The sequence below is a fragment of the Ammospiza nelsoni genome, chromosome 12 (genome assembly GCF_027579445.1).
Source record: "Ammospiza nelsoni isolate bAmmNel1 chromosome 12, bAmmNel1.pri, whole genome shotgun sequence".
Classification (NCBI taxonomy): domain Eukaryota; kingdom Metazoa; phylum Chordata; class Aves; order Passeriformes; family Passerellidae; genus Ammospiza; species Ammospiza nelsoni.
This window is the reverse complement of record NC_080644.1, coordinates 11,495,516-11,521,303: the sequence shown is the minus strand read 5'-3', so window position 1 is coordinate 11,521,303 and position 25,788 is coordinate 11,495,516. Positions and strand designations below refer to the sequence as shown.

Here is a 25,788-nt window from a genome sequence, read left to right as displayed (position 1 = left end):
CTAGCAGTTTGTTTGAACACTTCAGTTACTCATTAAATTTTACATTTTCTCTAGCTGTATTAATCACTGCTTTTTACGGACTGGGAATGTAAATGATCCCTTTGCCATCTACCCTGTGGGATAATTTGCCTTTGTAAGAGGCTCCTCAGCATTTCATGCAGTTTTCCTAGTCTTGTAATAAGTGGGTTTTTCTCCCTTCACTGTAAGATTTACTTTGGATCCTGCTTTTTACTATTGTTTGGCACAAAGCAATTCCCCCCAAAAGTCAGATTTTCATAAAACTAACAGTCCTGTTTACAGTGCTGCTCTGGCATTAAACTGTGCATATGCAAATGGCAAAATGCAAATGTGGGAATGTGTTAAAGGAGCCACTCTGTGGCTGGGGGAGAGAAATCACTTCTCTCAAATCTCCAAGCCTTCCAAGCAGATGAAACCTGGCTTAAATCCCTTGGGAAAATTTAGCTGCAGAGATCAATAATGTGTGAAGGTGGCACAAAGAACCTGTTCACAGGGAGGAATGCCATCACTGATAACCTGGCTGTGGTGTGACACAGGGACAGCAGCCAGGGATGTGCTGAAGGCAGGGAATGTTGGTGTTTTACATTATTTCCTCATAAACATGGGAGCTTTGTAGTGAGGAGCTCCAGGAGAAACAGCCTGGCTGTCTCAAGAGCTGGGGAAGGGAATCCAGTGCTCCAGGTGGGGTTGATGGGGTTAGGATCACACAGGAGCCTCATTCCTTGCCACAGCTCAGGAGGAGGAGGAAACAATCAGATGAGAATATCCTGAGCTGGGAGTGATGCCTTGTGAAGGCTGACCTGGAACAGACTAGATGGGGCTAAAGAATAAAATAGGGATTTATTAAGATGCCTCAATGGATCCACCTTGGGCAGCACGACTCAAAATGACCACAAAAATGGATGAGTGGTCACAGAGTCTCACACTTTTATAAGTTTTGGTTCATTTGCATATTGGAATTGATTATCCAGTTACAGCTTTATCCCATGAAGTCTCATCCATGTTTTTCTCTCTTCAGTCCACCATTGTTTCTGCTCTTGGGCCTGAGATTTGGATCATTTGTCCTTGATCCCCAGCTAGAGCAGGAATTGTTTTGTCCCCCTACTCTGTGAAGAGAGCTTACTATTCCTTAATATGAATCCTAGACTTACACACTAAAGCAGAATAGAATCTGAAAAATATAAAAGTTGAAACCTGAGGCATCAGGAGAGACCCCCAGGATCAGCCAGGGCAGCCCCAGCCCTGCACAGACACCCCAACAGCCCCACCCTGGGCATCCCTGGCAGCTCCTGGAGCTCTGGCAGCCTCGGGGCCGTGCCCATTCCCTGGGGAGCCTGGGCAGTGCCTATTTGGTCCCATTCACACTCCAGTTAAACTCTGGGATTAGTAGCCTATCCCTGGAACTCTGGCTGTAGGGGATCCAGCAATTAAAATAAGATGAAGCATTTCATTTTGGAAGCGTTTACATTTGGAGCCAGAGTTGCTCCATGACTGCTGTAATTTCTCTAATATGTCAGTTTGTCCAGTTTTATCATCAAGATTTCATCTATGTTTGAAAAATGTCAAATCTGGAAGAATTGAGCAGCTTCCCCGTGGAGCAATGGCTTCCCTTGGCAAATGGTTGTGATGTAGACAACACCAATGTTTTTAGGTCTGAGACCTACACTCAGATGTCCCCTGTGGTTGCTTGATCTCCCTGGAATAGTTCAGGTTTGTTCTGTTTCCCAGAGCTGTGCAACAAAGGCTCCTCACACTTTAAGGACAAAATCCACTGACTGGGGATCCTGGAACTTTCTGAAGCTGAGGACAATTAGATTTCATTGCTTGGAAGGGTCAAAGAGGATAAGAATGACCAGAGTGCTCATGATAGAGTAAAAGAGGGGAGAAACTTGAAGTGCCAAAGGACTGAGCTGTGTCAGAGCAAAGATTCAGCACCAATTGGTTTTCTCTTGCAGTGACTGCAGAGCTGCTGCTCTCTGCACCCAGCAGGCTCTGTGTGTGTGTTTGAGTCAAATGGATCAAAACACACTTACACTGCTGCGTCTTTCAGCAACGGCTTTCATGCAAATTGTGGCTTTTTTTTCAATAAATTACCCTTAATTTGAATCAATAAAAAAATCTGCCTTTCCATTACTGTGTGATGACTCTCTCTGGCTCCCTAGTGAATTCACAAATCTGTTTCATGTTCAAGCCTCCAAATTATTTTGATGAGAAATAAGGCGAAGCAGTATAAACTAAGTTTTCTGCGTGACTTTTCAGGACCAGGTGCCTGCACTCTAATTTGCCACATTTTGATGCCACCCTCCTTGCGTTTTAGATGTGGGAGCTGAAGCTGAGTCTCATTCAAATTCGTGTTCTTGTTATTCCTATTCAGATTCTGAATACTGGCTGGTGAAAGGCTCTAATACTCCAGTAAGTCCAGGAGCAGCTGCTAAGTCTGCTTCAGTCTATTTAAATTATACTTTGTACCAAGCTCAAGTTGTCAATAAAGGACCTTTTTCCTTCTATAAAATGCCCTGATTTTTTTTTCAGGGTAAGTTTAGGCAGCAACTATCTGAAGTTATTTTGCCTTTCAGGTATGGGTAAGCATAATATTTCTACGCTTTTTATTTGAAGCCTATTGCCATCTTCAACTGACTTACCAGATTTGGAAAATTCATTTCAAGGGTCTGTAAAACCCTGAAATCGGGCTAAAAGAAGCTGGTGAAAAATACTTTATTCACAGCTTTGATATGTCCAATAACATGCAATTATTTTTATGTTCTTTGAGGCTGAACCACTATAAGGCTTTGAGGTTGAGATCATGAATCACTTGAGACAATCAGAAAATAAAGGCTTGCGCTGATCAAGGGCTTTTATTGCTGAAATTACAATTCAAGCTTGACCACAAATAGACATCCCTTTTCTAGTGGTGGCATTTAGAGTTTTGAAGTCTGTAATGTGAGTCCTGCAGGAATTAGTAAATCCTCTACCCATTTTGATTTGTGGAAGCCCCTGGATTACTTTCCTTCCCCTGGAACATTTTTGTGAAGGTGCAGACTACTGTACAGCAAATTTAATTATCCTGGCTAGCTTGTTTTTCAGTCATCTTTAAAACAGTCTGCAGTGTGTCAGACATCCAGAAAAAAAAAATTACAGAAACTCTGTTAGGATTTGAAAAGTGTGATCTGGGTGGATGGAGGAGAATGTGGCATCAGGATGATTTGCTGCATGAATCACTGTGACTAAGTGTCCTTTACATACTTGCCTGGGGTTGTAAAAGTCTGGAGTCAGAACCTGAGGGGGTTCCTGCTTTTCCTCCCCTGGCCCTGCTGCACTCATCCTGCAGTGTGGGAAGCACAGCCCAGGGTCACGGTGACTGGCTATGTGGGACAGTGTGGCAGAGGAAGAAATGCCTTAAAGAGGAAGAACCATCCACCATTTCTTGTTCTGTGCTCCTCTAATTGTGCTTTATAATGGAAACCTGATGAAGTACACTTTGAAAAGTGCCCGAGCCATTCAGGCTGAGTTTTATCCCAGTATGGGAAGCCCAAGTCTGCATCTGCAGCAATTAACCTTGGTCACCTCCTCACCAGGACACATTAAAAACTCAGGATTTCCTCTGGCTGCTCATCAAGGCACTGCAGCTCTGCCCCTGCCCCAGCTCTGTGCCCAGCAGAGGTGTTGGCACTGTGGCATCCCTGGCACAGGGTGACAGTGGCACTGAGGAGCCAAGCTGCTTCCTTCCCCTTCTGCCCTCCCCAAACCCTTCTGGAGTTCTGGGGAAATCAAGGAATGCAGAACACTGTGTTGGAACCCTGGTTACTGAGAATTTCTGGCTCTGTGCTGACAGGCTCTGACCCCCAAGAGAACACTGCATTTGACCTGAGGCCATGGAGAAGCTTCCAAAATGGAATTATAGATTTAGCTTTGATATTGTGATATTATGGGTGTGGAGTTTGAATAGAAGTGTGTGATATCACATGGTGAAAAAATTAAGGTTTAAGGGTTTAGAATATGGTAATACATATAAAGCAAGATGGAGGTTTTAGGACAGAGGCTGGTCCTTCTTCTTTATCTTCTTCACCTTCTTCTCCACCTTCTTCTCCATGGGTTTGGGTGGTTTTGTGTAATTGGATAAAACAGCCCCCTTTGTGGGTCACGGGGTGGTTGGTTATTGGCTTAAAAGTAAAAATAATTTAGGTGCCATTTCTTTATTGGACAGTTTATTGTTAAAAGGCCTTGTAGGAAGAGAGATAGGGCTCCATTTTTAGCTTGTTAGATATTTATTAGTTCTTGTCTATGCTACAACCTCACAAACTGTGAGCTCTACAGCACTTAAATCTGAGTCTGAACAAGAAATACTGACTCATGATTTAATCCTGACCTTGGCAAAAAGGAAGCCAAGACTCCGTTAAGTGGTGATCCCGTGTGAGGAGGACACCTATCAGGGTGGGGACCTCCCTGAAGAAAGAGAGATAATGGAAGCAGCTAGAAGCTGGAAAAAACCCTGGGGAAGAAAGAAAAAAAAATGAAGATAAAACTTGACAACACTGCACCAAGCAGGACAGACCCAGAGCAAATTCCATGTGGGCTCCTGGGGACTCCCTTGCCAAGGAGAAGTGTAGGGGGATAGAATATAAGAAAATAAAGATAGTGTAGAAAGCAATCTTACCCCTAAGGAGTTGCAGCTGGGCCAATTATCAAAGATCAGGAGCAGGCCTGACTTTAACAGGCCACAGCTGTGAGCAATGAGAAGCAGATGCTATAAAAGAGTGGGGTGGCTGGGTGAGGAGGGCACTGGAGTCAGTGGCTGCTTTGTGAAGAAGAAAGAGTCAGTGCTCTGAGGAGCTGTCCATGAGAAACACCAAGGAGGTATGAAACTTTTGTGATAAGGAGACACCAGGGTAGGACCCCAAAAGAGTCTCTAAAGAGTTGAAGTGCATTTTTATGGAAGTTGTTCTCCTTATTTATAAAAGAGAGGTGGAACTAGCCAGGCTCCTCTGATTTTTCATCCTATTAGCAAAAGGGAAGAAGCAGCAGAGGGAGATCACCCTAAAAGGGGAGTTGGAAAAATAAATTGGATTAAAATTTGTTCTTTGAGACTCAGAGCTGGGAAGACTTTTAATGCCACCTAAAACAATTGAAAATATCTTTGGAGTGTCCCTAGGGTGGAGTGAAGAGTGCTCAGAATATTGCTGTTAATGTGGGGTACAAAACAAAAGGAGTTGAACCAATCTAATGGATTAGCCAATTAACAAAATTAATGGCTGACAATATTCCTACAGATGAAGTAGTAAGAAAATCCAATAGACTATTAAAAAAGGGAACAGAAAAGTATCTTTTTTCACTTCTGTTTGGAACCTGAGAGCAGGCAAATGTAATGAAGTACAGCAAACGCATTATGCCAAGAGTTTTGCAAAACATTTTTAAGGTGTGATTGAAATGTTTTTGTGTGGATTGGAAGTTGATTACAGCACCACAAAACCAGACCTGGAGCTGAGAGGTATCTAAAGATCTTAACAGTTCACTTTTCATTCATAAGGTCTCAACACTGTGCCTTCAGAAAACAAAATAACACAGCTGAAATAAACCTTACAATGTAAAATGGGCCATAATGCACATAATACAGTTATTTTTGTGCTAGTCAGTGTTTGAGTGAATGCCCATGTTTTTAAAATTAAGCTAAACACAACAATCAATGTAGCATGGGGAGAAAGGTCTGGAACTGGCTTTAGTTTGTTCTTGTGTGAACAAAATGAATCAGCCTCTGCCCTGAGTTCTGTGTGAGGCTTCTCTGATGTGGGTCCTGGGATTGCTCATTTAGACACCCTGTGGACCAGCAGTTTTATTTGAAGACAGCTGGATTTTAGGAAATGAGGAGATATTTATGCAGAGAGGCACACAAAGAGCTGGTATGTTTTGGTATATTGGTATATTTTGGTATATTTAGTATTTTTCTTCCTTCTCCAGCTTTTTTTTAGTGGGCAAGAGGTTGGTAGGCACTGGATTTTTAAGTCTTACCCTTTGAACAACCCTGTGTGGCCAGTCCTGTGCCCAGGTCAGATGCCCCCAGTGATCCTGGAGCACTGTGATGACTTGGGGAGGAGCATTGTCTCAGCTTCTGATTTTGGAACACATTTTCTGCACTTGCTGTGTGTTTTCTCCTTCTAGAAAGAGTATTTAGCTGTTCAGTGAGACACAGCTCACTTGGAGCTAATGGATAGTTCAGAGAAACCTTTGTGTGGGAAGTCACTTAAAAAAAAAAAGAAACATTTGTTTTGGTTGGAATTTTTTAACTTGCTTTAAAAACTGTAGATTTTACAGCCTCTGGCTTCTGGAAAAATATAGTTCAGGTAAATAAAGCAGAAAACTTACTGCAGCAAACCTGATTGGAGACAACCTCTTCCACAATAGTAATGGGATTTTATTCATGTAGTACCTAATGTGTCTGCAAAAGCTATATCCCATGTATTTGCTCCAAAGCAGTTCTGTCCTGAGGAACAAAGGATGTTGTTTTTACAAGGTGATGGAGGATTTCCAGATGTCTTCTGGCTTTGGATTATCCCCAGGATATTAGAAAATCAGGTCCAGGATTTATTCAAGAGGGAACGAGCAGCAGTGAGTTTATTCCACAGAAGTTGCAAACAGTCAGTGCACAAATGAAAAGCCTCTGGATGTGAGCACTGGGAAGTCTTTTAAAGGCTCTGTAATGTTGGGCACAGGATTTGTTCTTTCTGATTATGTGTTTTTTTTTATTAGAGGGGGAAGCAAAATGTCAGTGTCAAGCCATGTGCCCTTGGGAGAGGGAGGGACCAGGAACTTTCCAGCAAGGATGGGAAGAAGGGAGGATGTTATGGGAGGAATTCAGGAGTTTATGGGGGTTAAATGGCTTTTTTGAATTAAAATGTTTAGGGGGATAGAATATAAGAAAACAAAGAAAGTGTAGAAAGTAATCTCACCCCTAAGGAGTTGCAGCTGGGCCAATTATCAAAGATTAGGAGCAGGCCTGACTTTAACAGGCCACAGCTGTAAGCAATGAGAAGAAGATGCTACAACAGAGTGGGGTGGCTGGGTGAGAAGGGCACTGGAGTCAGTTGGCTGCTTTGTGAAGAAGAAAGAGTCAGTGCTTAGAGGAGATGCCCATGAGGAACACCAAGCAGGTAAGAAACTTTTGTGGTAACGAGACAGCAGTATGGAACCCCTTTGATAGGATGACAGCAAAAATGTAGAATGAATTCTTTAAGTTTTAGCTGGTACAGGATGTTGAGATGTAGAAGGTATGGCATTCACATTCTCTCAACAGAGAGAGGCATAATTCTCTCTCCCAGGATTTTTCCTGGAGCAGCACATAGAGAAGAAGAGAAAACAATTCTTATCTCTACTTGCTGCTCCTGTTGTTTGGCACATGTGGAATATGTTATGGAGATTGTTTACCTGAGGTGATTTTTCAATTGGATTCTGCAGAGGGTTGTTTGGTTTCCTTGGCCAGTTGGGTCCAAGCTGTGTCCTGGCTGTCTCAGACAGTCACAGGTTTTTCTTTAGTATGGTTATGATACAGCCTTACTGTAATATAGTATAGTTTTAATAAAGCAATTGTTCAGCCTGCTGAATCATGGAGTCAGAGCACATTGTTCCCCATCCAAGGTTCACCTTTTTCTTCAATAGAAGGTTCAGATTTTTGGGACTGGGGCAGTTGGTTTTTTACCCCTCAGGCTCGGCTTCTGTGCTGCTCTGAGATGGGGTTTGGGGAGCTCATCCCCCTTCTCCATTTCCCCAGATCCACCCTATGGCTGTGCCTGGATCCTGCCCCTTTTATCCCACTGGCCCAGCAGAGAGCTCTGCAAAGCCCAGCTCCATCACAGCCTGAGCAATATTCATGAGAACCTCAACCTTGGCCACCTTTGCAGAGCTGCTCAGGAAAACGTGTTCCATCTTGCTATAAATACTAATACAAGATAACTTCTTAAGCACTAAATTCCTAGTGAATATTTTGCATATAAACATTCATTTTCTTCACTGTTATCTAGCTCAAAGCTGACCATTTTTCTGCTTGAGTGTTGCAGAAGCAGCTTGGCTTTTTGTTTTTTTTTTTTTTTTCCTGCTGGATGAAGCAGTTCAGGTGGATTATTTGCTATTACTTGGGGCATTAAAACAAGGTTTTTACATTGGCTTCAGGAGGAATTTCTTGCCCTCTTACTTATGGCAGGTGTGTATTAATGGGGGAGCTGGTTTGGCTTCCATTCTGTTTTGCAGGGCTCATTTAGTCTTGAAGCAGTTTCCAAAATCTTGTAAGTGGCCAAACTATTTTTTGGCAATTATGCTAGACAGGAAGGGTAAAGATATTAAAAATTTGGAAAGGGGTTGGAAAATTGCATAGCCTATTTTCATCCCACACTTTCTCCATACAGGTTGGTGGGGTTTTTTCTTTCTGGTGAAAAAAAAACAATCAAAAGTTGAGAAAACTTTATGGTGTAGCTTGAGAGACAACTGTAAAGAATGCTGTCGGAGTCATTGTTTTAACACATGATGTCAAAAAATGGTTGTACCTGCTCTTGCGATGCTTTTTGCTTCTAGTATGGCAAACTCAGTGTGTAAAAAGCATGGTGAGGTACAGGCATTTTGTGGTTAGCAAAGTATGACCATTCTTATTTATTATTCATGGATTTTTGGGGTTTGAGTTGCTTTCATTTCTGCTCTAAGTCTGAAAATTTTAAGATAGAAGCCAGAAAGAAAGGGAAAAAAAATCAACACAGAAAAGTAAATTCTCTTTTAATAGGTTTCAGAACTGATTTACAAGTGAGTCCTCCTCTTTAGTGCTCTGTGATTCCTTTATTGCAGGAGAATTTTTAATTTTTTTGTGTGAGTGATCCCAGGTTGATGTTGGGATAAGAACAGAGCTCTGGGCTTGATTCACTGATCCTCTGCTTTTGAGATGAGAAGGTAGGGATGCACTTCAGATCCCATTGGCAGGAGAGGAGGTTAAATGTGTGTTTGAGGGCTCAGAATATTGGCTTGGTGTGGTGTTCCTGTGCTGAGTGCTCCTCCTGCCCTTCATCCCTTGCAGATGTGTTCAGGTGTGCAGCCAGGCTTCTTATGGTTCTTGTGTCTTAGGAATATTGAGACTTTTGTAAGGCTTCCCACAAGGTTTGGGGTTAAAGCTGTGACTTCTCCTCTGTGCTGCTTTTGCTCCTGTGTTAATCAGTCTGTGACAGGGGCAGGAATGTTCAGAGAATCCTGGAATGGTTTGGGCTGGAAAGGACCCTAAAGCCCCCTCCAGGACTCAGCCTGGAGGAGAAAAGGCTCTGAGGAGACCTTAGAGCACTTTCCTTTACCTAAAGGCCTATAGGAGAGTTAGAGAGAGGCTTTGTGAAGACAGGATGAGGGAAAATTGTTTTAAACTGAATGAGGGCAGAGATTCAGATTAGATATTAGGAAAAACTTCTTTACTAAGAGGGTGATGCAGCACTGGAGTTGGTCACGGAGAGAATCTGTGGCTGCCCCTGGATCCCTGGCAGTGCCCAAGGCCAGGCTGGACAGGGCTGGGAGCACCTGGAATGGTGGCAGGTGTCCCTGCCATGGCAGGGGTGGCACTGGATTAATTTCAAAGTCCCTCCCAACCCAAACCATTTGTGATTCTTTGAATTGAGTCTCTGCTATTACATTCCTTACATTTAACAGCCCATGGGGTGTTGTTGAAGAATCATGCTTCTCTCCTGCTCCCTTCATGTAAACAAGCAGCTCTGACAATGTATGTGGAAAAGAAGGGATTCCTTATGTTCTTCATGCCTTATCTTTCACACCCAAGTGAGGCTTGTGCTGGAATGTGAAGATGGAGGTGAGCTAGACAAAATATTAGCATGCTTTGATGCAAAACACAGATCTGAGTCCTCCAACTCTGACACTCTCAGCTTTGAACTTGAAAACAAATGTAGGGCCCCCATTCTGGGCCCTGGCTGTTTGTGATTTACACTCTGCTTGATACCAGCCTCAGAGCTGGAAGTGGCAAGTGCTACCAGCCATGCTGTAAACAGGGATGGGGACTGTGCCAGTCTCCATGTGCTGGGAACCTGGAGTGGAATCTCTGTTGCAGGAGGAGAATCTCTGTAGCTACTTAAAATGATAAAAAGCCGCAATTATATTTCACCTTTGGAAAGCAAATGATCTTTAATCGTCTGCTGAAATTGCAGTTTGCCAAGATTAAAAGTAGGATTAATACCTGAAAGTGAGGATTTCTGCAGAAAAAGGAGGACAACCAAAGCCTGGGATTGTCCCATAGACCTGTACCTGCTTTTTGCTCTTGGGTTCAGCAGGCAATGACTCTGTAAGAGTCTGTAAGAATAACAAAGTACTGGAATGCTCTTCCCAGGGAGGTGGTATCACCATCTCTGGATGTGTTTAAAAAAAGACTGGACATGGCACTTGGTGCTATGGTCTAGTTGAGGTGTTAGGGCGCAGGTTGGACTTGATGAGCTTAGAGGTCTCTTCCAACTTCATTATTCTGTGATTCTGTAATTCACTGCTCTATTGCATCAGATGCCCATGCAGTGGTGTTTTACTGGGGCAGTGTGGCTCTGAGAGTGACCCCAAGCAAGGGGGAGAAAAGAGCTGATTTTCATTCTCCATGAGTTTCAGGCTGGGGAAGGTGTTGGCTTGCCAGGTTTGAATTCAGAAGGGCTAATTGTCCTTACCCAGCTTGAGCCCTGCTGCTCAGAGCTGTCACTGCAGGGGAGGGGACAATTAAATCTTTGTGGCTCAGCCTGGTGAGCAGGGACTGGGGAGGAGCCACTGGTGGGGCTGGGATGATCTGTGTAACAAATATATAATTTTAAAAGCATCTTATGGGTCTTGTCAGGTGTCAAATGAGCAGGAAGAGAAGGCTGTGGTTGGGAATGGCTGTTTCTTGCTGTTCTTTCCATTGAAATCTGGAGCTGCTTTTGATGTTGGGTATCTTATGAATGATACAAACTCATGTTCAGAAAGATGTGGTTTGGAAACTCAGTGCTGACCACATGAGAATAAATCCCCATGTGGATTATTAAGAACTGTGGAGAAGCCTTATGAAATTTCTGGAAGGTCTCTGTTGTGCTCAAAATTATGGTGAGTGAGATGTTCTGTAGGATGACTTCAGGTCTTTCACTTCATCCTCTGCACATGCTGAATTCAAAAATAAAACATTTCCAGCAGACACCCTGAACTGCAGCTGGTTTTCTTCCATCCCAAAAACCTGGTCTAGTGGAAGATGCCCCTTCCCATTGCAGTGGATTTGGAATAAGATGATGTTTCAAGTCCCTTCCAAGCCAAACCACACTGTGAATAAAATCCTTTTTGTGGTTAACTCACATTGCACGTGGCATCTTAACACCTGGCTGGAGGAACACTGCTTCCCTGAGGCAGCAACTAGGGAAATGAATGGTTATGTTTGTGTAACTTTGAGTTCAAGGATATTTCTGTCAGACTTGAATGCATCAGTTGATTTGTGTTTATTTTTGGGATATGGGGAAAAATGAAGTTTTCCTGTAGGCTTTATTAGAGCATGGAGTGGAATATGTAAGGCAAGATTTAAAACTAAATAGCCTATTGTTTCCTGAGCTGTTTTCAATCATGAAGCCTTGCAGTTGGTTTCCCCTCCCCTCCATCTGCAGTGCTGAACCCTGTGAAACACATCCAGCTCTCTGCTGATACCTGACTCCCTTATCTCTGCACGCTTATGAATTGCAGAATGTTTTCCAGCCCTGGAAAAATCACACTTTGCCCGTGACAAAATTCTCCATCATATTTGTGAAGTGTTGTGCCAGCCCTGTTATGAATTTGAAGCAAGTGGCACAGTGGAAAGCTCCTGGTGGCTGCAGGTGCTGGGCAGGGGCACAGCCTGGCACTGGCAGAGCTGCTCTGTGTGGGCTGGGAGTGCACTGGTGCTGGCTCTGGCCGCTGAACACTGAGCATTCCTAAAGCTGCTCTAAGGAGGATTTGAACACCACTAAGTCAGGCTCGTTCACAGCTGAGCCTGCCTGCCTGGGTGTCATCTGGGTAAACAGAAGCGACTCCAGCTCCAGAGAGGATTATGCAATTGGGACCTAAGAAATTCTCAAAATGAGAATTAAAGAACCCCAGAAAGGTTTGGGTTGGAAGAGACCTTAAAGCTCATCTCATTCTACCCTCTGCTGTAGGCAGGACACCTTCCACTAGCCCAGGTTGCTCCAAGCCCTGTCCAACTTTGGATTTATGCACATCCAGGGATGGTGTATCCACAAACTCTCTGGGCAACTTGTGCAGTGCCTCTCCATTCTAATAGTGAAGGATTTCTTCACAATATCAAACCCAAATCATTCCCCCTATCCTATCACTGCATGCCCCTATGAAAAGTCCCTCTCCACTTTAATATCAGGAATTAAAGCTGGGGCTGGTTTTGCAGCTTTAATGTTCTGGGGTGGCAGCAGCTTTGCTGTTTCAGTGGGTTTGGTCCCAGGCTTTTCCATCAGCTGATCAGGGCAGTCAGCGCTGGGACAGGACACAGTCCCACGGGGCAGGGGAAGCTGAGCCCAGCCCTGGTGTGGGAAGGAGCTGCAGACAATGGGATTTTCTGGCTGGATGGATGGGCTGCCTCCTGCTTGCTGAGCAGTGCTGGAGGAGCTGACATCTGTGGCAGTCTCTGGGATCTTTATTCCCAGGGCAGTCCACCTCCTTGTGCCCTGTGTGCTGCTCAGTATGATAAGAACTGAGGGATAAAAATGGTCTTGATGCCAGGTCTTGCTTCAGAAGGCAGGAGTGAGTTCAAAAAGCAGCAAGAAGTCAGGAAAATCTGCCTTTTTTTCTAGCTCAGTAAAGGGACAGAGATCAGTGAGGGTGTCCCTGCAGACCCTGCTCCTTACCTTGGCACACTCATGCACGGAGTGGCTGTGTCATCTTCCTTGTCCTGCCTCCCCTCTTGTCCATAGCAAGAGATTGTTTTAGTCTTGAGGCGTTGCTGAGTGAAAAAGGGGAGGAAAAAACCTATTTTATCTATAGAGAGAGCTAGTGCAGCTACCTGTCAGCTCCAAATCATCCCCAGATGGGAGAGGTTGCAGAAAGGGCTGTTTTATAAGGACAGGCACATCAAACATCACTGGGAATGTAGGGGAATAATGCAATGGATTTATAGGCTTCAAATGCCTTCCCCAAACTGCTATGCAGGCTGTCACTAAAATGGAAAATAGATATAAGGTTGTATAATGTACCCACAAAGTAGTGTGTGATTTAACAGCAGCACTTACCATTTGCATTGAAACAGGCTGCAATTGCTAAAATCAGAGGGGAAGCTTAAAGTCCTAATGTTTAATGGTGGATATGGCTGTAGAGAGCAAAATTCTGCTCACTGGGGCTGATTAATTCTGTATGGCAAAAGATATAAAATAAAGTGGTCTGCATACCAGGATCAATTGCTGTGGAAGAAATATATGAACATATTTTTTTTCCCCTTGACAGGCAAGCTCTCAATCCTGAGACATTGGAGTGTTCTGCCCTCAGTTTTAAGGTTATGAACACACAAAATCCTGACAACTCTGTTATTCATCAGGGTGAAATCTTACTCATATGTACCAAATGTATGGGCAGGCTAAATGGATCTATCAGCTGTGATTTGAGCAGAATATTCTGCCTTGTTAATTTATTTATTTAACAGGATTAAAGAGAGTCTGAATAGCCATCCTGAGTTCCCTGAGTATTTCAGTAGTATGGGGCAAAAAGGGCCATTACAGTGGAGTGATGAGATCTTTGTCACAATTTGTTCTTGTATCAAGCTTAGGGCCTCGTGCTTGTGCCATTATAGGTTCTTCCAAAGGAACTTCTAAACCCAAAGTTAATTCATCACATCTCTTGATGGTCTATTTCCCTGTTTAATTACCACATTTTGAACAATAGGTATCCTTTTTTTTTTCTATAGGGATTTTTTTAGCTTCTAATTTTCAACTCTTGCTGTCATTTCTAATTTAGAAAGCAGAGGACAAAGCAATTAGTTCCTCCACCATTCAAAGAAGGAGTAAAATTCTCCAGACTTGTGCACTTGCTTGTTCACCACTGGAGTTTTGAAAAATCCAAGCAGGTTATTTTTGTTATTTTTTTAAAATATGTGTTTTCTCTCTTGCAGTGGGAAATAAACTTGTGCTTCCTAGTTTAGTTAATACCTCTGCTATCATTTCTCCCTTCCTCATGAAAGTTTTATGTCCTTGTAAGAGAAGTTCTGCAGTCACAGATGATGACAGTTAGCAAAGTGTTCACATCTCCCCAGAAAATTGTGTTAAATTGGGCTCTGGGAAGGAGAGAAGAGCTGTTCTTGTGCTCTCAATATTACATCTACATCTCCAGGGTTGTTACCATAGCTCAGTGATTTAAAAAAGTTAATATTCAGAGCTTTAAAGTGGATAAAAACAGAGAGAAAGATGGAATTAAGAGGGGGTGCCCCTGGTCAATGGGGACTAGAGTGCACTGGTTGCTTAAAAAACAACCAGGAGTGAATTTGTTCACCAGCCTACTCCTTTATGCTGATCTTTTCTTATTTTATTCTCCAATCTATCACAGCAATTATGAACCACTGAACACCTGGCCATTAAACTATAAAGCCTTTTTTGATCGTTTCCAGTAGACTCAAACTTGTACTGTTGGCCTGTTTTACCTTTCACAAAGAATTTGAACTCATGTAACCAAACTTTGTTGGAGATTTCAACATCTGAGCATCCTCCTGAATCCATCCCTCCTGCCCAGCTGGGAGAACCCCAGGTTCAATGCTCTACCCCTCTTGTGCTGTTGGGAAAATTGCTGTTCTTTATTCTTCTGAGTTCCTTCACCACTTGCCTTTTTGATTTTTTTCAAATTTATTGTTTTTATTGCTTCAGGATGAGAAGCATTTAATTAACTCAATGAAGGAGGTTCCAAGGAGATTTAGCATTTATTAATGTGTATTTCTTTACCTGATTTTGCTGTGTTTAGATCCATAGCAGTGCTGGCAACTAAAATTTTCCTTGGGACCATCAAGTTCCCCTGGAGCTGATGTGTAAACTCTTCATTCTTTATGGAAACCCTGGACAGACATTCCAGTTTGCAGAGCAAAGAACAAGCCAAATTTAACTTTCCACTTAGGACAGTGCCTGGCCTGCAGGGAGATCAGGAAGGTGGTTAAAAACCATAGAGTTTCAGTCTTGTGAGAAATTTCCTCTTATTTGTACTTTCATTCATTCTGCATACAAATAAAAACAAATATTTTCAATATTTCCAATCCGAATTATATTTTAAAATATATTTTTGGATATTTTTCTCTTTGTTTTCTGTCTGTGCTTTTAAACTTTTAAATTAATAATGTTTCTTCCTTTTTTTGAGAATACAGAAGTATTAGATGGCTCGGCTTGTCTTTAAAATAGATTATTTAAAATAATTTAGAACAGCTGTTTTCAAGTGATTGAGTCATCTTATTTTTTTAGATTAGAATCTCTTGTTTGTTTTGTAATGAAATGCTTTGACACTTGGAACAAGAAATTAAGATAAATATTCAGCATACAAACCACAAGACAGGTGTTTTTTCCAGCATCCTTCTTGTTCCAGAGAAGTGCCATATTTCTTCTCCAGACATGTTTTTGTGCTTTTATAAATTACTCCAGAGTTGGAAATTTCCATGTTTTTTCAAAAGTTTTTCACTCAGATTCCCTGCAATTTCTCTTACTTAAGAAAATTGAGTTTAAATCGGTGGAGAAGACTGGAAACTTCTTGGTTCCTTCCTTTTACCCAGCTATAATTTGGTAGAAGACACATGGAAATGAACAGAGAAGTAATACAAAAATTGATTTTTGTGGGCGAAATCCTCCCACCCAGGGCTGTGGGTACACACAAACCCAGGAGTGTGGCACTTCTGGATTATTCCAGAGGGGAAATCCCAGTGTCTTGGAGCTGCTGCTGGCTGGAGGAAGGTGGCAGAGCAGGACTGTGTGCCAGGCCAGCCCCAGGACATGCTGCTGGCAGTTCCAGCTGTGGCTGCAGCTGGAGTGGCAGCTGCTGTTGCTGTGCCTGCAGCTCCAGAGAGGAATGAGTCTGAGACAGAGCTCTCAGCTGTTGATCCACACTCAGGGCAGCACTCAGAGCTAAAAATCAGCAGGTAGCTCACTTGGAAGAGAAAAATGATTGGTTGCTTGTTTGTTTTTTGCTGAGCTGGAAGAGTTTGCATTCCTTTCCAAGTGGACAGCTCTGTTTCCAGGCCAGCTTCCTCTGCTTCACCTGGGGTTTGGCTGCTTAAGCAGCAGCAGCACTCAGCAATTTCAGAAATCCACACACTTCTCAGCCATACAAATGTTTGTGTAGAGTGTAGAAGCCCTGGTTTTATAAATGGCAGCCTGGAGAACATCAGGTGCTTGTGGTGGGGAGGAGAGTCCTCCCAGAGGTGGGCACACAGCTAGGGGCTCTGCTGGCAGGGGCTGTGTGTGACTGTCTTGGTTTGGAAAGACAAGTGTCTGCTAAGGAAGGTGGGAGCCTCCTCTGAAATGGAGAAAATTAACCCCCTCCCCCTCCAGATTGCTATAAATTTTAAATTAAGGGGCTCTCGGGCAACAAAAAATATGGGAGGAGGAAATAACAGTTCTTTATTAGGGAAGAAAATAAAAGGATAAAATAAACAATGCAGTAAACCATAACAACCCTGAGAGAGTCAGAACCCAACCTGACACCCTGTGGGTCAGGGTGTTGGCAGCAGTCCCATTGGAATTGTGGCTCAGCCCTCCTGCAGTGTCAGGGCTGGTTCTGCTGCAGCAGGGATCCTGTAGAGATGTATTCTTCCTCTGAAGATCCAGTGGAAGGAGAGGCAGCTGCTGTTCCTCTGGGGAATCCAGTGCAGAAGCCGTGCTGGTGTCTCAAAACCTCTGGATTATATCTGGGTAGGAATGCTTGGCTCCTCCCTCTGGGCTCACATCTCCCAGTGGGATGCTGTAGTTCTTATCAGCCATGCAGGGACATTCAATAGCTGTTATCAGCAGGTGTCCCCTCCTGAGGGAGGAGTGAATGTGGTCACTCAGAGAGAGAGATAAGGCAAACTGCCCACTTGACAAAAGATAATCTGCCATAGAGATGGTAATGGAAAACATCTTGCCCTGCAATCTGGAACAGTTACCTTTAGCCCAAGGGCCCTCCTTGTGGGGTCTATGTGCCCTTTAGCCCAGGGGCTGTCTTGGCAGGGGCTCTGTGCCCTTTCCTGCCCACTCCAGTCACTCAAAGCCCTCCTGGAGGGAAGCAGAGAAGAGCTCAACCCTGATAAGAGCAAGAATTGGTTGCTGTTTCTGCACCATTTGCATTTATCAGCCCCTAAATATTTCTGCTGCTGGACTGGGTGACTGTGGTGGTGTTTACAGGGGCCCCAGGAGGAGGGAAGAGATGAGGACCTGACTTGATGTTTCAGAAGGTTGGTTTATTATTTTATGATATATACTATATTAAAATGATATATTAGAACTATACTAATAGAATAGAAGAAAGGATTTCATCAGAAGGCTTGCAAGTAAAGGAAAAAGAATAGAATGATAACAAAAGTTCCTGACTCTCAGAGAGTCTGAGCCAGCTGACTGTGATTGGCCATTAATTAGAAACAACCAACATGGACCACTCACAGATGCACCTGTAGCATTCCACAGCAGCAGATAATTATTATTTACGTTTTGTTCCTGAGGCCTCTCAGCTTCTCAGGAGAAAAATCCTGGCAAAGGGATTTTTCAGAAAATATCATTGCTACAGGTGACCCAGGGCACATGCACAGCTTTGCTCTCTGCTTCTATTCTCTGTGCTGCATCCAGGTACTGTTAATGTGTTCAAGTCAAATGTTCAATTTTGGGGACAAGGGTGGCTCTGAATGTCCCCACACCACCTGGTTTAACAAGATCTGTGTTTACTGGGAGAGACTCTGCTGCAGAAAAGGTAAACTTGCATTTGGCTGTGCCACAAATCTCTCTGCTGGAGTTGATATATCCTGAGAAGAGCCCTGGGAAATCCTGAAGTCTGATTTGAGTGAGCAGTTGCTCTGAAAATTGACCCACACTACAATATCAAATTTGGGACATTGTCTCAAGTGCTCTTGCCTCCTTCTCTGCTACTTGTCACTTGACCCAGGTTGTTTTAAGGTCCCTTGTATTCATTCTCTGCTACAGTCAACAGAAAAATAAAGACTGGGTTTGTTTTTTAAATCACCGCATTGTTTGGGTTTTTTTCTTTATTTTTTTTCTTTTAGAAAGCTTTTGTAGCTCTTTTTGCCTTAAGGGGATAAGGGGTTTTTAATAAGGAAAAATAACTGTTTCTGTAATGATTTTAGAACTGCTGAAGGTAGCAAAATACATTTATTTATATGGATGGAGATCAAGGACAAGTGCATCTTTCACTGTATTTATAACCTTCAGTATAATGTGCTTGAAAATAAATACCACTGATTTTGCATAGGCCACTGCCTGACCTGGGCAGCCTGTGAATATGCTGTTCAGTGCCCCAGGTGTAGGAAGTTCCTTTTCTTCTCCCCCAATTCCTCTTTTGCTGATTCCCATATGTAGTTTTATACAATTTATATTATTCTAGCTCTAGATGTGCCATCAGAGCATACAGGATTTCATTGGCTCATTCATACATAACATTAAATTAAATGCATTTTTCTTTCTGGAGTTTAGCTATGGCATGGACAGGGTCATGGCTCTTGATTTAAGTATTTGTTTCCCAATTTAATTCCAATGGTCTTACAAATTCCCTTGCCTTGAAGTGCCTTGATGCAATAAGAGCTCTCAGAATACTGTCCCATGACATGCTGGCTCATGACTCCCTGAGGGAAAAGCAGTGGGTGTAGAGATTTTCCTCCTGTTTTTAATTTTTTGTTTGTTTTAAGAACCATTATGCTCCAAGGTCTCTCGTTCTCAGGTGTCTGGCATGTAATAAAAATTTAAACCCAGATTGTAATTCCTGGAAAAATTAGCTGGTTTTTGATGAAATCACCTGCAAGCTGTCTAATTAGAATTACTTTAAGAGTTCTGCTTCTGTACTTTCTTGTTGATGGTGTAATTTATGCCCTTTCTCTGTTACACTGCCTTATCTTGGATGTCAGCTCTGTCTGAATTTTCTTCTCTGTCCAAATAACAGGATTCACATCCTCTCACCCTTCTCTGGTGTCAGTAACATCAGTCTTGGTCTCTTATTTATCCTGTTATTATTAAAGCCTCACTTTTTAAGCAGTGGATATTTATTTTTCCTCAAAATGCAACATTTCCCTCCTGTCATAAACCAAGTGACATAAAGATTTTCAAAGGCTCTTTCAGAAAGGCTGGGAATTAGATTCTGGTGGAGACCTTAATAAAAAATTGAAGACCTCATGTATTAACATACATTGATTTATTCATAGTGTTTCATTACAAATAAGTGAGGATCCCATAATATCAAAAAAGGTTAGGAGAGCAGCAGAGCACGGTACATTACATTGACAGCTCTGCTGAAATTGAGCTGCCTTGGGATTGAATTTGGAGCTCAGGCAAGGAATTGGCTGGTAAATAAGTCATGAGTTTCCCTTGAAGTGTCTGTACATCAGGAGGGTTGCCATGGGTGAGCGTGCTGAGCTCAGGCAGGTTTCAAGGTGTGCTGGCACCAGCTCCAGGTGTACTCAGGACATCCCTCCATGGTATATGGTCTCCTCCAGCCAGGTCTCATCAGCTCTTGGAGGTCTATTTCACACCCAAGATAGCTCAGCTACCTTAGGAGGCATAAAATCAGCGTGATGGTTCTGTGGCAGTGTTGGAAACAAAAAGTTTTATTAAAAGGCAAAATAACACAACTCTTGACAGAGAAAAACTGAGCCAGGTGCAAGAGGTTCTTGCTCCTGGTAAAACACCCCACAAAAGCCATTAGTTTCTTTGTTCTCTACTTTTTCTAGTAAATTGCCCAGGTGGGACTTTTTGGCTCCTGTCCAATTGGCTATCCTTCAGTTTGAGGTGAATTCCCCCAATCCTATGAGATGTGTTTTTACTTAATTGAGGAGAGAAATTTCTGATCTTTTTTTTCTATTTAAGGAGACAAAGGACAGTTTTGTCACTCTGTTAACGGGGGGGACATTCCTTCACCTCCAGGTCTGGAGCCCTCCTGGCTTCAACCAGGTGTAAACCAGACTGCACCACATGTTAATCTACACTCTAAGGCTCAGAATGAGGGCAGGGAAAGGACAGCAGAAGCTGGTTTCCACAGAGAGAAAGACTTTTATCTAAAGGTGTGGTGATCTTTATTTCATTTAAACATTTTATTTCAGTTCAGCAGTCTCTGTAGCACAGGAAAAGGCCTCCAAAGATTTTGTTGCCAGAAAAAGGCTTCCATTGTTTTCAGCAGCCTTTTGAGGAGATGATTTGCCAAAAGGAAACATCCATGTTTGCACTGAGGGTTTTCATGAGCTGTGGGGGTTGCATGGGTGATTATCATGTCAAAACCCTGCTGGCCATGCTCTGTGCTCTGGTTTGAGGACAGAAGTTCTGAGCTTGGATGTCGCCCTGGTTTTTTTAAGTTTTTCTAAGCCTTCTGGTGTTTACATTCTTGTAATGAACTTTTTCACACACTTTATGTAAATAACTTATTGTTTTGTATTCTTTTCTGGAGGAGGAGAAATTTGATGGACTGTTGGCTTGTCCAGTGTCATTGGAGAGGTGGCACTGTCACCCTCCAATCTGTGGTGGTGTTCATGGGGTCCCAGGACGAGGGAAGAGATGAGGATCTGACTCCATGTTTCAGAAGGCTGATTTATTATTTTATGATATATATATCATGTTAAAACTATACTAAAAGAATAGGAGAAAGGATTTAATCAGAAGCCTTGCGAGGAAAGGAGAGAATGTAATGAAAATAAAATCTGGTGACTGACCAGACAGTCTGAGCCAGCTGACTGTGATTGGCCATTAATTACAAACAACCACATGAGACCAATCCCAGATGCACCTGTTGCATTCCACAGCAGCAGATAATCATTGTTTACATTTTGTTTCTGAGGCCTCTCAACTTCTCAGGAGGAAAAATCCTAAGGAAAGGATTTTCCATAAAATGTGTCTGTGACACCAATCCACTGTCACTTTTGGAAATCTATAAATGTTGGAGTCAGAAATTAAAAATTCTCTTTTGCCTTGAGAGAGCTGCGTGTTCACATTTTGTTATTTCATGTCCTATAGTGACACTTGAGAACATAAAGTAACTCTACATCTTTTGTTATAAGTCAGCACATGCTGAGGCTATAGCTGAGAGAGGAAATTAGGTTTTCCCTAAGTAAAACCTTGGAAAAATTCTCATGCTGGTTTGACGGCACCCAAATGCAAAATGGCTCATGGGAGTTATGGAAATTACCCTGAAATAATTCCTTATGTTTGCATTCTGCCTCAAGAGGTGCCAGAGCAGGGGAGCAGAGAGAGGCCGGTGCAGAAGGCCCCTGATCACCTCCTGTCCTTGTTCTTTGTTTGCAGATCACGTACAAGGCCGTTGGGTCTCTGGATCCTAGTGCTGACCTGTCCAGCCAGAGAGGGAAAGTCTTCAAGCTGCGCAATGAAACCCATCACCTCTTTGTGGGATTGTACCCAGGCACCACCTACTCGTTCACCATCAAAGCCAGCACAGTCAAGGGCTTTGGGCCACCCATCACCACCAGGATTGCAACCAAGATTTCAGGTACTGCTTTGGAGAAGAAGGAAAAAAAAAAAAACCAAAAAACTGGAACTTTGTGCTTTAGACTCAAAGATGATGCATAAAATTATAAACATATTAAATATATATTAAATATTAAACACATATTAAAATATATATATTAAAATATAGATATATATTAAAAATATAGATATATATTAAAAATACTCAGCTTAATGTCTTTTTAAAAATATTCAGCTTAATGTCTCTCCAAGTTTCATAGGGCAGAGTTTTGAAACAGCCACAGATCTTTGTTTATTTGGGCTACAATTACAGGGGTTAATTTGTGGGTGTCCTAAGTATCCCTGGATATCTGTGGAGCATGTGAAATGAGAACCATCATTAGTTGCACAAATGACCTACCCTTATAGTAATTATTGTTAGCATTATCTGGCTGGCTGGGAGAACTCCTTCTGTAATGTGGTTTTTATTTTCAGGATGTACCAAAATGGATGTAATGAAGTAATAGAATTAATAATTTCCTCCCTAAAAATAAGGGAGGAAAGCTGTTTTTCCTTGGGTTTTTTAATGGGTAAGAGCAGAGAGAGGGCTTGAGGCACATAAGAATATGAAAGGCACTAAAATAAAGAGGCAATGGCAAAAAGGTGTGGAAAAAAAAGGGAAGCAGGGCAGTTATAAAAAAAATGGAATGTAGTGGTGATATTGCGCAGACATATGTGGAATTTAACATTTAGTTTATAGCACTAAAATAGATTTTTAAAATAGGTTTTCTAACAGAGAGAAAAGCTGTCATTTTTGGACTATTTTAACAGGTTTTTTTTTTCAGTAAAGTCAAAATACACATCTGGAACATTCAGGACACTGGTAATGCTTGAAATTACGGCTGGTTATTGTAGAAAAGATTGCACTACAGTATAGATTTTCCACTGCCCTATTTCAAAATCAGTTAATAATAGCAAGTTGTGAGCAGTAAGTGACAGGGTAAATTTTAAGGAAGTAAAGCACATCTCCTCCCTCTGCTCAGGGTTTGAACCTTCACATTTAGCACTCAAGCCCTGAACCACTTGAAGTAAAAGCCATTAAGTGTCCAAACAGCTCCATGGGCTGTTGGGGTTTCTGCAGCCCTGCTGTGAAGGGACAGCACAGCTTGCACTCTATTCCCTTGTGACCAGAGAAATAAAAACACAGCAATGGTTTGGGGGCCTTTTCTCCTCTTTTTCAGTTTCTTCATATTTTATCATCCCATAAGTGCTTCAATTGTGTTAGCAGCCTGCATGAGTGCCAACTATATGCATACTGAACTTGGTTTATTGACTTTTTTACCCCCCATCTCCCAGATATCTGGCTCTCAATAAGTGGGTACAAACTCTATGCAAGCATGGGGGTAGTCTCTGACATTGGATTCTCTCATTACATCGTCAAATTTCTGGTACATTTTCCAAATAATTTGAAAATTACCATTAAATTTGCTCTAAGAGGCAGCTTTGTGGTTATTAGGGAGAAGAAGGATTTTTGCTCTGACAGGAATATCCTTGTGAGGCTGTATTTATTTTATTTTTTTTTCTCATGAAAAGCCACTTGTGCTGTAGCAGAGTGTGTGAATTTGTTTCCATGGGTGCACTAAGTTGTGCTGTAGCATCGTCTCCTCTGGCCAGAGCAGGGGCTCAGCAATTCCTGCTGATCAAGGGAGGGGATTTTCCTCCTCTCCTCTGCCCTCATGAGACTTCACCTGGAGTTCTGCAGCCAGCTCTGGGGTGCTCAGCACAGGAAGGTGTCTCAGTATGGAAAGACAGAAGTCTGCTAAGGAAGGCAGGAGCCTCCCTTGAAATGGAGAATGTAAACCCTCCCCACCCCTCTGAATTGCTATAAATTTTAAATTAAGGGGCTCTGAGGCAAAAATATGGGAGCAGGAAATAACAGTTCTTTATTAGGGAAAGGAAAAAAAAAAAGGATAAAATAAACAATGCAGTACAGTAGAACAACCCTGCCAGAGTCAGAACCCAGCCTGACACCCTGTGGGTCAGGGTGTTGGCAGCAGTCCCATTGGAATTGTGGCTCAGCCCTCCTGCAGTGTCAGGGCTGGTTCTGCTGCAGCAGGGATCCTGTAGAAAGGTGCAGTCTCTTCCTCTGAAGATCCAGTGGAAGGAGAGGCAGCTGCTGTTCCTCTGGGGAATCCAGTGGAGAAGCTGTGCTGGTGTTCCAGAACCTCCAGATTATATCCAGGTAGGAATGCTTGGCTCCTCCCTCTGGGCTCACATCTCCCAATGGGATGCTGTAGTTCTTATCAGCCATGCAGGGACATTCAATAGCTGTTATCAGCAATGTCCCCTCCCGAGGGAGGAGTGAATGTGGTCACTCAGAGAAATAAGGCAAACTGCCCACTTGACAAAGGTAATCTGCCATACAGATGGTAATAGAAAACATCTTGCATTGCAATCTGGAACAGAAGGACATGGAGATGTTGGATTGAGTACAGAGGAGGCCACAGAGATGCTCTGAGAGCTGGGAGCCCCTCTGCTCTGAGCCAGCCTGGGAGAGCTGGGGGTGCACCCCTGGAGGGGAGGAGCCTCTGGGGTCACCTCATTGCAGCTTTCTACAGTAGTACCCAAAGGGGCTCCAGGAGAGCTGGAGAGAGACTTTGGACAAGGGCCTGGAGTGACAGGACAAGGGAATGGTTTTAACCTGTTAGAGGGCAAGTTGGATGTTAGGAAGAAATCCTTCCCTGTGAGGGTGGGCAGGCCTTGGCACAGGGTGCCCAGAGCAGCTGTGGCTGCCCCTGGATCACTGGCAGTGCCCAAGGCCAGGCTGGACAGGGCTGGGAGCAGCCTGGGACAGTGGAAGGTGTCCCTGCCATGGCAGAGGTTGGAATGGATGATCTTTAACATCCCTTCCAACCCAAACCATTCTGTGATCTCCAGCATCTCCAATGACCTTTGGTGTGCAAGACCACTGGGGATGTGTCTCCTTTCAAGGAGTCACTGCTTCCCCTTGATGGAGAGCACCTTATTCCAGAGAAATCCTTCTTAAGCAGTTGACATTCACTCTGAACACATCCCCAGCTTATTGACAGGGAAGCCAGCAGCTGAGCTGATAATAGCAGCCCCCATTCTTGACAGTTTTCAGGCATTTAGATAAAAATCCTGATTGTAAACAGGATTACAGTGGAAATCACTATGAGAGGATTAAATATGAGATCCCCCACAATGTAGCTTGCCCTTGTGAGCAAGATGAACTTGCATGAATTTTTGTGAATTCTTCTCTTTGCTTTATACTTTACAGTTATTTTAGCAAAACATGCATCTTTGGAACAAATTTGGTGTTGCTCTGACCTCATGGTCTCTTCAGGTCTTCAGCAGTAAAACTTGTCCCAAACAGATGCCTGCTCCTGGGGAAGGAAGAAGCAATAAGTGAAACATATTTCCTAAGGAAAGCTGTCCTACTTTCATGGAATGGTTCTAAGACAAGATGACTAAGCAGAAGGAGAAACTAGAGTTTGGCTGAATGGGTTTTTATTCAGTGGGTTTCTGTATTGCTGGGGGGAACTCATCAGGGATGGGGATGGCTGGGCACTGCCCCAGGGTGGCACTGGGATCTCTGCAGCTGCCTGGTGAGTCAGCAGCACTTAAGAACTGGGGTAAAATGTCCTGGGTTTGGGTGCAGAAATAACCTGGCTAATTTGTGCTCCTCTCTTTTCGTCTTTTGTGTTACCTAGCACAGCCTCCAGCTAATCAAGGGGATGCAACTGAAGTCTGTGCATTAAAATCTTAAAATGTGAGATGGCAAATCCACTGACCAGAGCAGGGAAAGATTCAGGATTCAGGGGTACTTTTAGCTCTGCCACTCATTCACTCATCCTAATAGTTTGGGTTTCTTTATAGTGTCTGTACACTTTCCTTTCTGCACCTCAAGGCCATACTGAGTCTTAAAAATTCAAGATGGGATTTTCAAAGCCAGGTTGAAGATTGTCCAATTCCTGTTTCATTGGAATGGAAAAAGAGTGTACAAATATTTGTTGGGAAGGATGAAAGTTTGACAAAAGTCTCACGGACATGTATGCTTAGCTGAAAGATTTTTGAATGTTGTCTGATAAAGGAATAGAGATAGAAGCAAGATTTGATATAGAAGGAAAGAATTGCTGAGCCAGGT

The 25,788-nt window shown here is 42.9% G+C and overlaps 1 protein-coding gene across 4 annotated transcripts in view; it reads left to right on the top strand.

Annotated features, from left to right (window-relative positions):
* The window catches only part of PTPRT (protein tyrosine phosphatase receptor type T), a 489,384-nt gene that overhangs the window by 337,955 nt on the left and 125,641 nt on the right, over positions 1-25,788 (top strand). For all 4 annotated transcript variants that reach the window (XM_059480540.1, XM_059480539.1, XM_059480538.1 and 1 more), the window contains exon 10: positions 21,465-21,666. In XM_059480540.1, the coding sequence (XP_059336523.1) occupies positions 21,465-21,666 (202 nt within the window). The remainder of the gene's footprint in view (positions 1-21,464; positions 21,667-25,788) is intronic.